The sequence below is a fragment of the Periplaneta americana genome, chromosome 17, assembly GCF_040183065.1.
Source record: "Periplaneta americana isolate PAMFEO1 chromosome 17, P.americana_PAMFEO1_priV1, whole genome shotgun sequence".
Taxonomy (NCBI): Eukaryota; Metazoa; Arthropoda; class Insecta; order Blattodea; family Blattidae; genus Periplaneta; species Periplaneta americana.
Window position 1 is genome coordinate 18,406,358 of NC_091133.1, and position 19,419 is coordinate 18,425,776.

A 19,419-nucleotide genomic window follows, 5' to 3' on the forward strand; every position below is an offset into this window, starting at 1 on the left:
CTCTGTAGATTGAAAACTCAAAAAAGTTTCATATCCATTGTTCAAGAATTAAAACAGAAAATGAATATCCCGAATTTAAAAGAAAACCTACAAATTAAACCAAACCCTTTAACTCTATTAAATATGGAATATAATCTACATTTAACAGAAGAAATACTGAAATCAGAAGTAAACACTGAAATACTAAAACAATTGTCTTTAGAGACAATTAATATTAGATACCCTCCACAAAACTGGCTTCATTTATACACTGACGGATCCTTGATCTCCAGAGAACAAGGTGCCGGTGCAGGTGTTACGTGCTGCCTCTTCTCACTTTATAGATCTGTTGGGTATGGAACAACAAGTTTTGATGGAGAAATCACTGCAATAAGTGAAAGTCTCAGGAATCTTCTATGCCACATCAGTAAATTTAAAAATGCAGTTATATTGTCAGACTCCAAAGCAGCTATTCTATCAATAGTCTCTAAACACACACCTTCATCTCAAACAGCAGAAATAACTAAAATGCTCTCTCAATTAATATCACTCAATAAAAGAATTGTATTCCAATGGATACCATCCCATTGTGGAATCCTGGGAAACGAGAATGCGGATGCTTTAGCAAAGAAGGGCAGCACTGCTACTTACAGACCTGTTACTAAATCTACGTATTACTCTGTGAAAAGATTTATTAAATCTACATAGTTAGACTTCAACAAACAAAATTTGATAACACAATCCCAAGGGAAAAAATGTAACTCTCTGCATCAAAATCCACAGTTAATTCCCGATTTACCACGAAAATCGTCTGTAGCTGCATTTAGATTGGCAACAGGCCATGATTGTTTGGCCAAACACCTGCATAGAATTGGAATATATCATCCCCTAACTGTCCATTGTGCAACTCAAACCAAGAAATGGATACGGAACACCTCAAAATCTGTGCTTCATTGGCTGGTCATGATAATATCTTTGAAAAATATTGGAGTGCAAGAGGTCAAATGACTTTATTGTCAAACGCCTGGCATTAGAAAACAACAACAACAACATTCTAAGTCCGATTAGTGAAATACGTTACTAGTCAATGATGTATGAAATGAAGAGGGAAAGGAACTGGCCATCCTACCCCATTATCTCATAGCTTAGTTACCTCATGAGTGTTACCTTACTGGTGTCACTTATGGGGCTCCAACCCGTCCTCAGACAGTTGACTAAACTGACAACAATGTAATAAAATTGAAATAAATTCTCCAGAAAAACATCAAAGGAGGTACATCTCTCTTTCTCTCCACTACTAAATACCAACATAACACGCGAGAGGTCCAGAACGAATTACTAGGGAAATGGTCTGCTTCCCTAGTATTGCGTCTTGAACCTCTCGTCTGTTTAGCAAGAAGGGAGCAAAGGCAGATGTGCCTCCTTCGGTGTAATTCTTTTAGAGAATTACCAAATTCATTTCCTGTCATCAGTACATTTCAGAACCATGTACGAAGTATCGAGGAATATGTTTCCAGAAAACCTCAAGTAGGTCTAATTTATCCAAAATTTGGTTATTTGTATGTTTACGACAAAACTCACTACTTTCTTTTAAGTAGGCTTACAAACTCCTTTTAACATATCAGAATAAATAAAAAATATAAATGCAATTACCATAAGCTATCCCCATACTAGTCGGATGATCGTTCACCTTTGCCAGCAGTCGGCCTTGATCCTCTACAGGCTGTTGTGCCACACGTTTATTAATTTTTAAACTTGAAGCTCAGGTTGTAAACAGACTATACGAGGGGCACAAATGAACCAACATACAGATGAAACCATCTGAAATGTAAAAAATATGCACAGTTTAAAACGTACTGTTGCACTACACAATGAAAAGTCAGAAAGAACAATGAGAATGAATGGCCCTAAAAGAACCAACCGTACAATGAATTCACATATTATTTAATTATATTTTACAAAATGTGGTCAATAACAAGAATGTGTACTTCAACATATCATACAAAGACTGCATTATAACACGAACATCAAAGTGAAAGTGAAGTAGTACATAGGGGCCACAGAACAATAACAAGCATGTCTCCTTTCACCCATTCTTTTTAATAATTCTATTCATGAAGACACAAGGGAATTATATAGGCCTACAGAAAAGGAGACTTATACCAAAAGAATTCTTAAGCATACTTATGGCTTTTAGAGAACTGGAGGTTCATTGCCGCCTTCACATAAGCTAGCAAGATTAATCCATTCAATACCATCATATCCCACCTCTCTCAAATCCATTTTTATATTATCCTCCCATCTATGTCTCGGCCTCCCCAAAGGTCTTTTTCCCTCCGGTCTCCCAACTAACCATACATATCCTTCAACTCATTATTATATCTTCTTCATCAGTTGATACCATCATGAACCGCTCTCAATATCTTCCTCAAAATCTTTCTTTCAAAAACTGCTAGCCTGTTTCACGTTTCAACATTTAACGTTCATGTTTCTGCACCATATAAAACAACTAGTCTTATTAAGGTTTTATATATATGTTCTTTTCCATCTTTTCAAAGAATAAATTTAAATTTCCAATTTGTATATTTCCATTTCGTACTATATTCCAGTCACGAGACATACACATATATACTTTATCTTTTCGGGATTTACTTCCAAACCTACCTCTTTACTATGAGCACAATTCAGGAACTAGAAAAGAGTAGTCTAAAACCATCATTGTATACCACTTAAAAAATCGCGTTCTTTCTTTTTGATGCAAATAATCCACAGTATGGTTAGTTGAGGGCTGGATAATGGAGATTCTATTGTACTCTCCAATGACAATCACAGTGAGCCTTAGTGCTTCCGACTGACTAAAGTTTGTGCTGTCAATGAAGAAGAAAGAAGTTACAGTAAAGAGACAAATTCTCGATGAATAAAACCTTTACTACATTTGAAGCAAATCAGCAGCCCCACCCCTTTTTTTTTCTTTTGATTATTTCTGAAACCACAGTTTCTTTGCATTCCCATTCCTTAATTCAGTACTCTGTTTCAGAGCTATCTGTTGCAAAAAATCGATTCCAAGAATTTTGTTTTCTTGGAGCATTTTCTGTGATATCTAAGGCATGTCCAATACAGTCACGTCATGATCTTCTGTCAAACCGTGTACAATCTGGATATTTTTCCTTTACATGTTTGACACCAACTGCCGAGTGTGAGTTCTCACTGTACTTATAGTTCATACTGTCCTGTGTTTTTATTGTGATTTCAAATCATTCCTTTGTTCCTATAAAGGGTCACTGGGACTGAGTTTAGAAACTTTAAAAACTTTTTATCAATTGCTTCCAAATACGTTGTGTTTCCTGTGTCTGTACATTTAAATGATAGTAACAAATTTCATAAAGTTTCAGTTAGTTCCTTAGGTAATAATGTTCACTTATTTTAATTAAATTATGTATAAATTCAAAACATTCCTCACAGCTTCAGATTTGTTACTTGCATTTTTTAAATTACATCTCATGATTAGGAAAACTGTGCATGGATTTTTAGAGTTGAGTATTGGTTAATGAGATAAAAATATTAATAGAAATCATAATTTTTACGTGATAATATTCTTTGATTTTTTAAAGTTAAAAATCTATATCATGAAAAGTTTATAATTAAGAGCTGCGCATAGCATTTTAAAAATGGATGTCAGACCTTTAAAAATGACAGATGAAGGCTAAGTATAGGACAATATGAAACAAATATATTTGCCTTGTTGGTAAAAAAAAAGTTCGTCCAAATGTTCCAAGTACTAGATCACTCAGTGCGGCAACTGAAACACGGGACTAGTGTTACGAGGCATCAACTGGTGCTGTCATCTACCAGAGGTGAATATGAATCCAAAGAGAGATCGTTCTTAAAAGTGCTACACTGAAGGTCATCATAAACTGACGCCATTTGAGAAGGAAATGTGTGAGAAGAACTATAGGTCTCTCTTATAACTGTGTGTGTGTGTGTGTGTGTGTGTGTGTGCGTGCGTGTCATAAAGCAAGAATGAAACAAAAGAAAGAACATAACATTTACAGTTTAGCTGGGCAGAAGTGTCATACAGGCCCTATTGTATGTCAAAAGCAGTTAATTTTGTCAATGTGATTCGAACTTCAAAGCAAACAACAATTGGCTACAAGGTTTTAAAGTCAGACATGGGAGGATTACTTTCATTAAAGTGGTAGCTGTAGAAGAAAAATCAAACACAGTGCTGGTAATCAAATGTTATTTCACAGTATGTAATGTTTCATAGTTATTTGTACTATACTCTCTCTTTCACAACAGAAAATTTGGGAAAAATTTCATAATCCTTCAATACAACAATAACCCTAATATAATACAATTTTTCTAGTCCCCAGAAAACTGTTGTATTGAGATGGTGAAGAGAACAGAGAGAAGTTCTCTCTTCTCTCTGTGGCTTAGTGGATAAAGCACCAGCACATAAAGCTGGAAACCCGAGTTCGAGTCTCGGTGCCAGAGAGAATTTTTTTTCTGTCCTACCAATTCTTCACCATATGGAAATGCAGAATTACTGCACTGAAACTCCATATATACTTCGGTACATCATAGTAATATGTTGTATCGAGGTTCGGCTGTATAAAAAATAAACAAGGCTGTAAGTCATTTTGTATGACAGCAAGGCAGTTGTGCACAAAATGCTTGTGACAGTTAGTATTATCTGGAAACTTTCAGATTCCATTGTGTACAGTGTAAGTGTCAAGAAGAAAACAGTTTGTTCCTATTGCCTGACTACACAGTAAGTCATAAGGCTTTCATTACTAGGAAGTTTCTGATCAGCACAAAAAAAAATATGTGTTGTCTCATCTATTGTAGTCAGGTAATCACCGATCTTAGCACCATGCGACTTATTTTTGTTCCCAGAAATCAAAGTAACCTTGGAAAGGTGTTACAGTGAAACCTGTTCAAATCGGAACCTGAATAATCCGGAATCCTGTCTATTTCGGAACAATTTATTGGTCCCGACAAAATTCTTATATATTATGTGTAATTTTTTCTGAATAAAACGGAAATTGTCTGCTATTGTTCAAAATGGAAATAATATTTTCGACACATTACTGTAATGTAAACTATATTTTGAAACAGTATGTACTTTCAAGGAATGTATGAAATACGTAGGTCACTAAGATAAAAACAAGTTTTCTTCGCAAAATTTTTGAGGGTGCGAGGGTTTGTTGGCCTGGTGGTCATAAATTTTATTACCCTATTGACTAGGTAGAGAAATTCAATGCTTCACCCCTGTATACTGTCGTAGCTGGGTAGAACGAAAGTCTATTAGTGATTTCGTGATGAAATTTTGCACTATCATTAACTGATGAAGTAAAAGTTATCAAGGAAAATTAGAAACGAAGCGTATGGAAAATAATGTTGAAATTTAGGAATGGAAAACTCAGGTGTAACTTAACACTTTCAGAAATAAAGGCCATATCATGAGTGAGTGGTTTGCTGTCAATAATGGTGACATAAAAAGGAAACAGAAAACAACTGGTTACATAGAAATAAATGAACTGTTGTGAGAGTGGATTCTTCTTGCTCTTTCAAAGATCGTGCCAATTTCTGGATCTATTCTGCAATGCAAACCCTTGAACTGGAAAAGAGATTGGATAATCCAGAATTCAAGGCTTCTAATGAAAGACTCCTAGTCCAATTAAATAATGTGTTGTGATATACAGTCCAGTATTATAGTATAGAGTTAGATATTAAATTTAGTGTAATTAATCAACTTTATAGTGTTTAATGAGTGAGTTACAATACAATTTATACAGGAAATGAGATTTTCATCAAGATCATTCACCAATTACATAAGCGAAAGGAAGCTAATTTAATATCACTAGTGTTAAACGGAATATTTTGTGATTCCTACAATTTGCAGCATGCCATTTTGTTTTTTATTTATACAAATGATAAAATATTCCATTTTAACTTCACACCTGAATAATACGGAAACCTGTCCACAACGGAAAAAAAAAATAGGACCATGTCACTTCCGTTTTGAACAGGTTTCACTGTATTTTGATGTGGTAAAGACAGAACAGAATTCTATACATGGCCTTCCACCATTCCTTTCAATTGCTTCACGATCATTGTCTGCAGTGTGTAGGTGAAGGAGAAAGAAGGAACTTCGTAAACAATGCTTGGATTGTTCATACATGGAATCTTCACTTTCCAGATGTCGCACTGAGTGGAACAATCTTCACAACTAATTAGAAAATCTGTGGTTTTTTATTATACATAACAGAGAAATGCTACAAATGAGAGATATATTTTAAAAAGTCATAAAGTATCATCTTTTTCACCCACTAGAACCAGTGCACCCAGGCCCTTCATGTGATATGTTGACTGTTTCAGAGGGTTATCATCTAGACACCATCTGCAAATGGAAGTACAAGAAATAATGAAAATTTAAGACAAAATATAATTAATAACAGTAGTGGCTCGTGGGTATTGAATTCAGAGAGGCTGTATACATTATAAATCATGCAACTTTCTTATTTAAAGATTAGTTCCATTTGTCTTGTCTTATAGGTTGCAGACTTTTGAATCACCTTCTTATTAATGTCGTTTAACATAGTCTTTTCAATTGACAAATGGCTAATGCGATCAGTCCCTCTTCTCTCATCGTATTTCTAAGACAGCATTTTACTCTTTTCAAATGAGGTGCCTGAGATCAAAATGGGCTATGTGACTTTTTTTAGAAAATGAGTTATTGACGTCATGGGCAAGTTTGGGTTGAAGACTTTATACAGAGAAAGGTTCAGTTTCAAAATGGTTTATTTTAGACGTGTAAAATGCATGGAGAAAATCAGTACATAGATGAAAATGGGATATATTATTATTAATGAATTAATCAAAATGGGATATGCCAACCATTATTTGAACAGAACAAAATGGGCCATATTTCATATTGTTACGTTATATTTCCAGAGCACATGAAATAGAATGGTCTATGTTTGCCAAAGTTTGTGTGGTTATAATTTTTCTGCCTGATTTTTCAGAAAACCAACATGGTTGAGGTCTTAGTTACACAGTAATCATACGTCTACACTTCTCTTCTCATTTATAAGGCCAGGACTGTATTGCTATGAAAAATATTGATGAAAGCTAATGTAATAAGCGTTATTTTATGAATTACGATAATACGTCAGACGGAATATTACAGTCCATCTTGAGTCTTGTGTACACTACTTTTAACACTTTATTACAGAAGATTGATAAATGGGCAACTTACTAGTGTTATATATTTAAGCACGTGTTAAAAGAATTATCCTTGCAGGAAATGAGTGCTCTCTGGACCAAAATGATCGTATTTTAATTATTTAAATGCAATTTCAATTAAGTAACATATTAAACGATTTATTCTCCTATCAAACACGGATGTTCCCTGGACCAGATGTCCTATTTTAATTATGTAATTACTTCATATTTATTTCTAACAAGTGCAGTGAAGGGCACAGGTATGACTAGATTTTAATATTTTTCAAAATGTGGAAACAGTAATGGTAGGCTTGATGATGATATTGAGGGTCCCAATTATTTATTTTTATCTACAAATAAACTATTTGAATTAGTTGGGAGGCTGGGATGCAAGTATGGAGACAGAGCCAACCTTGAAATAAGTTCTTCTCGTGGTTATAGTCACACACTGGTTTTGCATGCGAAGATTGTGGCTTTGGAGGAAATGTTACTTCAACAAGTAGGATAAAATGTGGTAATACTTCAAGCCTTGCTCTTGATGTCAAACGCAGGATTGTACGAGCATTTTCCGAAATTGGAAAAGGTTACATGGTACAAGAAAGTTTCGCAATGGTCATGGATATGAACCCATTGTCTAAAACTGCATACAATGACCATCTAAGTAAAATATGTGTTGCTGCTACACACACTAGTACAGATGTTCTAGTTTATCCTAGACAAGAAGTGCTTGATGCCCACAGACTGGTCTGTGAGTGTGGACTGGAGAGACAGCTATAGTCCGACCATCGGATCTGTGCCCCCGTAAGATATGCGAACTGAACCTTAATTCCTTTTCAGCCTCGGCAATTCATTTCTCTCCCTGTATTCCTATTTCTCTCTTTTCTATCCCTCTCTCTTTCTCTCCCCCACTACTCACAATTTTGAGCCTTCTTGCGGGACAGTTTATTTGCACTTGCAGTCCAGTGTTGTCAACTCAACATGAATACTGTAGCACGGAGTGGTGAAAAAATTTATTAAGCAAGTACGTAACAGCATTTTGCGATGAAGAGAAACAAACAGGTCAATATTTGTTTCCTATAAATCAGGCAACGAAAAGAGCAGCTGCGATCACAGGTGAGGCTTATTGTATTTCAATTGATTACGTTTTAAAATGACTTACTTAACTAATACTAATATAATACAGCTTTTTAATGTAATTTATATAGGCAGGTCAGAGCGCCTAATAAAGAAAATCAGGAGAGAGAGAGTCTGTGCAGGAGATGAAAAGCTAGAGTCATCAGGGAAGAACAGACCAAGGGAACCTTTAATTCTTGTAGATGATATGGACAGATGTATTTTAACAAGAAAGATACAAGAATTTTATACGATGCAGAAAGAAGTTCCGACATTGGAGAAATTATTGAAGGTTGCGAGAGAAGCAATAAATTTCCAAGGAGGGAGAGAAACGCTACGGAAATTTATTCGAGACATGGGATTTAGATTTAAAAAATGTAGGAATACAAGATGTATTTTGATTGAAAGACGTATTTAAATTAAATTATGAATAAGTAATAATTAACCTTACATTATTATAAGCAATATTCAAGAGATATGACACTGTTTGACGGAAGTTTGTTAACATCCCTATTCGGGAAGGTTCGTGGCCTGCTGTTTGACGTAGTGGGAGAGAAACGGGTGGAATGGAGTGAGTAGAGGCATTAACTTTTCCAAGAACGACGACAGCGCTGAAGGGGCACAGTTCCGATGGTGCGACAATACATAATATTATGGTCAGTTTCGATGGTACTTGGCACAAACGAGGCCATACCTCAAACTTTGGTGTCGGTTGTGTGACTGATGTAGTCACAGGATATGTGATAGATTTTGTTGTTTTATCGAAAACAGCCAAAGATGTTCAGTAGCAAAAAAAAAGCTTCATGAGAACAGTGCAGAATTTCACTTTTGGTTTGAAGGCCATAAACCAGATTGTAACATAAACTATACTGGTTCCTCTCCTGCCGTGGAACGAGAAGCTGCTGTATGCTTGTGGACAAGATCTGTTGGCCATGGATTTAGATATACAACAATACTCAGTAATGGGGATTCCAAAGCTTTCAAAGAACTGGTCAGGCTAAATGTATATGGAGACAGTCACCCCATTGAGAAAGAGGAATGTGTGAACCATGTTCTGAAACGAATGGGCACTGCTTTGCGTCAACTTATTAGTGAGACAAAGAAGGGCACCACTTTAGGGAGCAAACGTGCTGGTCCTTTGACGAAAAACATGGTCGAAAAGGTTCAAAAGTATTATGGAAATGCTATTCGCAATAATAAGGATCCTGCGGAAATGAAAACTGCAATTTATGCCATATTGAATCACTACAGATCTACTGACGAAAACCCACAACATAAGAAGTGTCTTATTGATGAAGATTCATGGTGCATTTTCAATAGAGATGCTGCAAGGAATGTGCCACCACCTTTACCCAAGCATAAGATAAAAACCCCATTATCAGATTTTGTGGTTGCCAAAATGATGTCAGTGTTCCAGAGACTGACCAGTGATGACTTGTTAATGAGGTGCAAAGAAGGAAAGACGCAAAATGCCGATGAGTGTCTACACTCTGTGATATGGTCCAAATGCCCCAAGACTACCATGGTGACACAAAAAAGAATTGAAGTGGCAGTGATTGAAGGAATTACACAATTCAACAGTGGAAGCAGCCTTTACATTGTCAAGAGATTGGGAAAAGGAGGTCTCACACCAGGAAAAAAACACAATGAAAGTTGCACGCAGAAGAACCACAGCAGAGTATCTCACAGTAAATTTCAAAGAAATGAAAAAATCCGGAGGTATTGTAAAGCTGTTCGAATTGGCAAAAACAGGGTTGAGGAACAACAAAAGCAGACTGAGGGCCCAACCTATGGTGCAGGAGACTTCTAAATAATGTATGACTTGAGGCTTTCCCAGCGTTTGATGTAGAATAATTCTTCTCGGATTCTCAGCCAGGTGAGTTGGAGATTTGCTTCCAAGCTTTCGATGGCTAGCTCTGCCATCTTCTTCAGGGAATGAAGAAGAAGATGGCAGAGCTAGCCATCAAAAGCTTGGAAGCAAATCTCCAACTCACCTGGCTGAGAACCCGAGAAGAGTTATTCAGGGAATGAAGAAGAAGATAGCAGAGCTAGCCATCAAAAGCTTGGAAACAAATCTCCAACTCACCTGGCTGAGAACCCAAGAAGAGTTTTTCGACTTCTAAATAGTTCAAGTAAGTTAAAGCAGCCATACAAGAAACATAGTTGTAAAAGGTAGAATAGTAACGTGAAACTTCTTTTGTCATTTCCTGATAAACAAAATTCCTACACTTTTCATTCTTTAAACTGTAAGAAGGGTGTCATGGGGTAGTATGTGGCCTCAAGGGCACACAATCTGCTGATGGTTGTGTGCTATTCAAAAGCTTGAGAAATGCCATTTATTCCTACCAAGCTCTATGTATGCACTTCCTCGTAGTGGCCCTGGAAACGTTTTACGGCTAAGCATACAAGAACGCAAAAGCGAGCCCCCGATGCTATAATTGGGAACTATCAGCTACGGAAGTAAACCCTAACAGAAAATCATCGGCCACCCAGAATTGCTGGATGGTTGGACTTAGGGATGACGACCCCATCCCGGAAAAACCCACTGTTACGAATTCCAAAGTAAAAATGAAAGCCAGATTGTCTTATGGACGAAGACCTGGCAAATGTAATAAGGACTTGAATCTCGGAACATGGAACATTTTATCTCTGTACAGACTTGAAGCCCTGATGATGCTAATAGATCAACTTCAATGCTATAAATGAGATATTACATGTTTACAAGAAATACGGTGGCCCGGACATGGGGTCATTGAAAAAAAGGATTTTACAGTATTTTATAGTGGACACACGAAGGAACACAAGCTTGGCGTAGGCTTAATTGTGAATAATAAAATTAAACATAATATTTTGAATTTTAATGCAATTAATGAAGGAATTTGTTATTTAAGATTTAAAGGAACATTTTTGAATTACAGTATAATTAATCTCCATGCTCCAACAGAAGACAAAGAGGATAATGAGAAGGATATCTTTTATGATATTCTCACGAAAACATATGATAAATGTCCAAAACATGATATAAAGGTTATCATTGGAGATGCCAATGCACAAATTCGCAAGGAAGATGCATATAGACCCATAATAGGCAAATATAGCCTACATGAGGTGACTAATGATAATGGAGAGCACCTCATTAATTTTGCTGTCTCTCAAAACATGGTAATAGGATCTACTATGTTCGATCACAAGAAAATACACCTAGCTACATGGAGTACACCTGCCAGACAATACTTCAACCAGATCGACCACGTCTTAATTGATAGAAGACATGCAACCGATCTAATGGATGCCAGAACATATAGAGGCGCCAACATTGATACAACCATTATTTGGTAATATCACGACTCCGAGCGAGAATTAGTAATGGAAGAAAAATACAAAGTACAAAAACACGGAGATATGATTGTAAAAAATTTAAAGATCCAGAAATTAGATATGAGTATACTAAGAAATTAAATGCCTATTTTCGAAGTAACCAGTTAAATGGACAAACCTCTATTGGGAACAGGTGGCACTATTTGTCGAATGGGATTAGGAAGACAGCACAACAGGTATTAGGAATGGCGGAAGTAAATAGTAGAAACAACAGGAATAACTGGTATGATGATGAATGTAAGAGGGCCACAGAAGAAAAAAATAACTATATAATAAAATGTATCAGAAAAACTTTACGAGAGGTGCATTGTAAGAATATGGACAAGCAAGAAAGAAGGAGAAGAAGACCCACAGAAAGAGAAAGAGAGAATATGAAAACCGTAAGTTTGAAGAAATAGAAAATCTAAATACGAAAAATGAAGTAAAATTATTTTATGGGGAACTAAATAAATCAAGGAAAGAATATAAGCCTAGATTAACTATATGTAAAAACAAAAATGGAGAACTGATTACCGATAAAACCAAAATTCTACGTAGATGGAAAGAGTATTTTAACAATCTCTTATCGAGTAAACCAACGCAGCAGGAGAATATGGATATCAGTAATGACGTTTTTAATGATGAAGATCTAATAAACAAAGAAGAACCACCCACAATGGAAGAGATACAAAGCGCAATACCTAGGATGAGGAATGATAAAGCTCCAGGAATTGTTCAAGCAAGGAGAGGAATGCCCCAAACAGATACATGAAGTCATATGTAAAGTTTGGACATATTAAACCATGCCAAAAGATTGGAAAATCAGTATTATATGTCCTATATTAAAAAAAAACAGGACCCCTTGGAATGTAGCAATTATAGAGGCATCAGTCTGCTGAGCAATGTCTATAAAGTTTTCTCAAATGTTCTTTATAAAAGACTATCTAAATACACAGGAAGAGAAATCGGAAACTACCAATGTGGCTTTAGGCCCAACAGATCGACCATAGAACAGATATATACACTCAGACAAATTTTAGGTAAAACTAACGAATACAACATAACGACACACCATCTATTCATTGACTTCCAAGTGGCGTATGATACTATTAATAGCAACAACTATATCAAGCAATAGCAGTACTGAAAATACCTAATAAACTCATTAGAACTAGCCCAGATGACAATGAAAGAAACTATAAACTGTATTAAGATCCAGTGAGACTTATCAGGGGAATTTCAAACCAATAGAGGTATAAGACAAGGAGCTGCATTGGCCTGCTTGCTATTTAACATAGCCTTGGAAAAAGCGATCAGAGAATCAGGAATACAGACAACTAACACAATATGCTATAAGTCTGTTCAAGTTCTGGCATTCGCAGACGACCTAGATATTATTGCTAGATCACAGAAAGCACTAGAAGAGGCATTTATCTCCCTGGAAAAGGCAGCAAAGATAATGAGATTGAGAGTTAATGAGAGCAAGACTAAATACATGATCTCCAGCCGCAAAGGAAGTATTATTAATAAAGCACCAACATATCTTACAATTGAAAATTACAAATTTGAATATGTAAAAAATTTTATATATCTTGGCTCCATGATCAATAATGACAACAACACCAGTCTTGAAATTAAGAGAAGAATATATGTAACAAATAAATGTTACTTTGGATTACTGAAATATATTAAATCGAAATTCTTAACCATCTCAACTAAAATAAGAATATATAAGACGCTTATTAGGCCGGTGTTGATGTATGCCTTGGAAACTTGGACTATGAACAAACAGGACATCAGAAGACTTAGTATCTTCGAGAGGAAAATTCTGAGAGCAATTTATGGACCCGTCAAAATAAATAATGAATGGAGAATTAGATATAATAAAGAAATATACGATCTGTTTAAGGAGCCAGACATTATAACAGTTATTACAATTGGTCGATTGCAGTGGGCTGGACACCTGGTAAGAATGGACGATACTAGACCTGCTAAAAGAGCCTTTACATCCAATCCTGGAGGAAGCAGATCCAAAGGAAGACCGAGGAGCAGATGGGAGGATAATGTATACGAAGATGCCAACTTTATTGGTGCATGAATGTGGACAGTCAAGGCCAGAAGTAGAGATGGCTGGAATAAAATACTGAGGAAGGCTAGGACTCTCAATGGGTTGTTGAGCCAATGATGATGATGATGATGATGAAACTGTAAGAACTCTGTAGCCATTAAAGATAAATACTTCAAATTTGCATGGCATGATGAAGACATAGCCTACGAACGAGTGATTTGGAGAGATGGAATTTTGTTATCTGTTAATTTACAATTTTTATGATTTTTCTAATATATAATTATAAAAAAATATTTTTAAAATAGCTTTTTCATTTTTTAAATAAATGAAATATTACTTTTTTAATTTTCTCACTCAAAATTGAGGGGTTGGGTGCAAGAAAGGCACTTTTCTCAAATGCAAGTTTTGAGAAAATTGATGTTGAAAATTCAAACCGTAATAATGTTATTGAATCATCTTTGATAATAACAAGGTTTATGCCATATGGAATATAGTTGTCTTTAGTAACTACTTACAAACATATTTTGTACTGCATATAAAAAGGAAATACTGAAAACGAGTAAAACAAAAGACCAATAATCTGCCCTTCTTGCAGAGAACACGTTAGAACCAGTAAACATGAAATGTTGTGAATAAATCCAAACAAAATAATAATTTTAACCTTTAATACGTTATACCAAATGAAAATATCGAACTTCTCTAACAATTTGTGGCGTTATGAAAACAAATACAAGCACTGGGCCTTAAGCAAATAAAAACAAAAGACAATGTGTGTGTTACTGTAAACACTAGCATGTTCAAGTATTACAGATGTTCATCTTGATAGTCACTGCCTGAATCAAAATCTATTTCATCATGTTCAGTGGCGTCATTTTGAGTACTAGAAATAAAAATGCTTCTATCATACCACTCCCTTTCTTCAGTTGACAAGAACTTCCTAAGGTCTCTTAGGTCGTCTAGCTTGCTCTTTTTGATGGACGGTGCTTGAAGTTCTCCGAAGTTAAGAAGTTCCAGCTTGTGGTCTTGCCAATACTTGAGGGGCTCAAAGACAGCTGCGTACAATTTGGATGCAGACATTATGCCGAAATGAAAATAGTGTATCTGAACACTCTCTTGGGTTTTAAACTTACTGGTTTTGCTTGTTGGCTGAGCTCTGAATAGTGTGTTCAGACCTGTGCCCCAGTCCTTGATGAGACTTGAACCTTTTCGAACTTCAAATGGACTTGGATTTTTTCGACAGCTAGAAAATATCTTTAGGTATGATTCAGGAGTACAAAGTCTTTCTTGCCGTTTTTTCACAGTCCCGTAGAGTCCAAAGTTACGGTCGCAAACACAACAAGAATGGCCGCGTACTGGAAAAATATGCTCAATATGCAAATTCTGCACATAATCAAACTCAAAAACCAAAACACTTTGATCACCACGAGCCAGACGGATCATTCTGTCTTTGAGTTGTGTGTATGAATTTACATTGTTCTTATGAATCTGGTAGTCAGCTTTGCACGTGTCATTCGAATTTTCTTTGAGTACAATCTCACATTGAGCTCAGAAGTCACAAGTATCCGTGCGAGGATGCCGGAATGAGAACTCAGAGTTTTCTCTAAAGTATCGATGATATGTTGCGTACTTCATCTGAAGTCTCTGCCCAGTCTTTTCACGAAAAAGCTCAGAGAATAGATTGAATAATTCCCGGATGTTTAGACCAGGATTATCAATATATTTTCACGACGTTGAGGCAGCACAATAGTGTGTATTTTTTTGTGGAAGCATTGGCCAATGTTCTTGTACTATATCCCAAACTTGGGAGGCAATCTTGTTCGGTCGATTAGAAAGCTTTCCCTCATGTCAGCAAGTACAGATGATATCCCGGCACACAGCTTTTGCTGGATGGTTCGCAATCTCTTAGGACCGCACTGGAAAAGTTCTATCACAAACTACTTACAAACTGAATGTTTACGTTCTAAATGTATCACTTCATATTTCCAGTTTAAAATGCTAGGAATATTCTTGGGTTTTGCTGTGTATTATTTACGCTCTACAAGGATTAATATTGTTGCGAGATACATGTCCTGTTGCCCCTAATCAACCATGGATGGAAAGCTGTGGAAAAGAGACTTCTATTCACCAATAGTTACGTGTTTATAACATTGTTTGTTACAGCAGGTTGTGGACTCGTTGAAACTTCTTCTTTGCTAAGACTGTGCCGGTTGTAGCAACATATTGCTTACCTGATGCTCGGTTGACTTTTGCTATATTTCTTTTCCATTTACTTTTATCCACACGCTTCTTCAAACCCTTTACCTTCTCAACAACAGCCGCACTGTGCATAGAAGCTGTGGATCCCGTAGTAACACTCATGACTCTTCCAAATTACTAGAAAAACGAATCACAGACTGAGCACAACACCAAACAAGTATACCACAACCTCAAGCAACTACTTTACAGCAGGAAACGTCAGTGCCTACTTGAGTTCATGACAAAGAAAACAGAGTACAGAAATGTGATCTATGCACGCCTTTACATTTTGGTTACTCCTGACCCCTATGATCACAGTATTGAACTACAACTTGGTGATCATATGCGTAACAGAAATCATGAGTGTATACTTTGTGGGCACCAAATGGTTGATATCAGTTTGATATCAATAATCTGGGGCAGATGATATAACTCAGAAAATACATGAAGAGGATGGACTCTATGACAGAAAGCATATGTGCAGAGGCATGAAAATATCGCAATTCCAATAAAAATAAGAAGCAGGTTCCCCCTCCCCCCCACATACATTTCACCACATTTGAAACCCTTTCTGATAATCCTACTTGTCTGTGGTGTAATAATCATAATGAAGATCTGGAACACATTCTTCTATACTGTCTATCCATAAATCACAAAAGAAGTAAATTAAAATCATCAGTACCAGTTGCAGAAGACACAGCCTTACAGTATATATTTACTGCACCCCAACTCTGGCTACTAAAGTCCCGTCGCTCTAATTTCCGGCAGCCAGTCGCGTTGCAGGTTGGCTACATTTAAACGTGTGTGTATTGTGATTCGCTGATTCATTTCTTAAGGCTCGATAAATAGTTAATATAATCGCCCGCCATTTTAGCTCTTTAGTTGGCATTCACAGAAAGCACACGAAGACGTTATTTGCTGCTCAATTATTTGCTGAATTACATTGCGTTTGATTTATTATCATAGAAGTTACGACATGATAATGTTTAAAGGTGTTGCAAATAGATTCCTCGTATGGTAGCTCGGCAACGTAAGAACAAAAATGGCGAATGATACTACCTACCTAGACTTTATAGAGCCTTCACTTTCTAAGACGTAAGCAAAGAGGTGGAGTCACACCGGAAATAACAGCATCAGGACTATAGCAACAGGCATCTATAATGAACACTGATCAAAATATTCCTCATTTCTCGTGAAAAACAACTGAATAGACTGCAGTGGACTATAGTGGACTTTATGTTATCAGCAAACAGCTGGATACATTAAGAAGATTGATTGATTGGATTGATTGATTGAAACCCTTTGAAGCTATTTTATAGTAAAGTAATCTTTAAAATAAATTATTGCTGCATTAGTTTCTTTCCTGTCCCATGTAATAACAGAATAACAGGTAATAGTACAGCAAACGAAACCAATTAGTTCACACACCTTGTTGGTCTGTATGTTGGCTCTACGCAGTGTGCCAAGCTTGGACCACTGTGGAATCTTGTTAACATTCATGTGGTGCCAGCCCATAGCCATGAAGATCGTGACCCACGATCAGGTCAGGGTCAGCTTGGCCCGGAAGGGCTCGTTCTGTGTCCATCTTCTCCAGCTTTGTGGAGAGGTAGTGTGATGATGCAGCATTGAAGTCAACTGGCCAGGCCATGTGTGATGGTCTCGTGAAGGCTGCAACATCATGCGCAAATGTCACAATAGCAATTAAGTGAAAATTTCAGGTATAGAAAAATAAAATTGCTTCAACACTGCCACCATAAGATTATATGAAAATTCTGGACACAGTACTGAAGATAATATATTACATTCATGGAAAAGAGTGGAATGTCTATTTGCACTACTAACATAAAGTGATGTTGAAGTATTATTAATTTTATTTGTGGACTAGAATGAAACTTCTATCAACATTACCACCACAAAAATATTGTGAAACTTCTGAGTACCAAAATGTTTACACATTCTATTTATGGTTTACAATGGAACTAACTACTACTCATATCTTTCAACAAAAGGGAGAAGGATCCATTGAAAATATAAGACGCACAAACTATACACTTGAACTTTATTCTGACACACATATTGTTAATCAAATGCCATTTAACAATGTTAAGAATTGAAACACCCGCACGGGAAGATAGTGACAAGTGCTACCATCTTAGGAATTGTGCAGGAGGAAAATTGGGCAATGTTGCCAACTTCATTTAGAATAAGCCACACACTCGTATTTTTTACTTGTGTATTTCGGAAAAAAGTGTGCAGGGTATTTGAGAAAATGTGGTACAGTAAATATTTCACAGATCATACACTTTCCACAATAATAGGTACAGTCATGCAGGGTGCGAATTAACGGAGGGGATGGGGGGGGGATTTCCCCCCATTGAAAAGTTATCCCCCTCTCATAAATTTATATTAATATCCCTGCCAGGGATAACTTCTATGTAATATAATTGTTTTAATACGAGTATACTTTATAAAGTAGATACAAAGTAAGCAAAGAAAATAATATTGATGTATTATCATCACCGGCTAGCTGACAACAATCAATAACTTAGGAATTACATATATAATCTTAAGCCTGTTCATGAATATTATTATTATTATTATTATGATCAAAATGCAAGACAAGCAACTCAGTGCGACCAAGCATTGAGCTGTATCGAATGAGGGTAATAATAATTTTATGCACGGTATTCTCTATCTAGGATTCTATAACTACTTCATCAGAAATCTTAATTTGCACCCTGCAGTCATGTCACGGCAATAAAAAGTTTCTTCTTTCTCCCTTTTCTTTTTTTTTTGGTAGGGGAGGGGTTGACCCCTTTCACATGGGAGCACCACTAGTGTGAAGTGAAAGAAGTTTTTACAATACAAAACTGTCCTAATAAGAAACAACGAAATGTTGGTCATGAACTGTAATTCATTTCCGACTTTTGATAACAGAACCACTCTTGCTTTGATTTATTATCGTGTATTTCTAGGTTTTTAAGGTAATAATCGTATGTATTTTTCTACATTTGGAATGTAAGCACAAGGTAAGATATATGAAGTTCTCTTAATAAATTCATATGTCTATGTTTGACTTCAATTCAACTGGGAATTCCGTATTTTGATGTTGAGAATAAGCTGGTTCAGGAATCTTCTGATTCACTGATTGAATTTTTAAAGGACATGTCATGCAAGTCACTAGAGTCTTTTGCACATCCTGTTTTTCCAACTTTGCAGCTTCAGCTTTAGTTATTTTGTGGGTTGAAAACTTTCCATAATTTTTTCTCTGAAAGATATACTGATATACTCCTTCCACTCTCTTCAGCCTGCCCATGTAGATGACATATTATGGAGTCTTGTACAGTTTATAAAGTTTCACGAGTGAACCAAGTACAGTAATTTAATTAAATTCATAATTCAATTTCATTCAACTGCGAGAGGTGACAGCACTGGCTTTT

At 36.2% G+C, this 19,419-nt stretch overlaps 1 protein-coding gene across 7 annotated transcripts in view; it reads right to left on the bottom strand.

Moving 5' to 3' along the window:
• Positions 1-1,447: 1,447 nt before the first annotated feature.
• The window catches only part of LOC138692934 (DNA polymerase alpha catalytic subunit-like), a 42,463-nt gene continuing 24,491 nt past the window's right edge, over positions 1,448-19,419 (bottom strand). For 2 of the 7 annotated variants that reach the window (XR_011330166.1, XR_011330167.1), the window contains exons 7-8: positions 17,408-17,647; positions 1,845-6,382 (exon numbers count right to left, since the gene is read on the bottom strand). Coding sequence is in view for 2 of the 7 variants with exons in the window: in XM_069816322.1 (XP_069672423.1) it covers positions 17,469-17,647 (179 nt within the window). In the remaining 5 variants the exon portion in view is untranslated. Of the gene's footprint in view, positions 1,801-1,843; positions 6,383-14,034; positions 17,648-19,419 lie in introns of those variants that run through there. The other 5 variants (XR_011330170.1, XR_011330168.1, XR_011330169.1 and 2 more) reach the window with 5 other exon arrangements.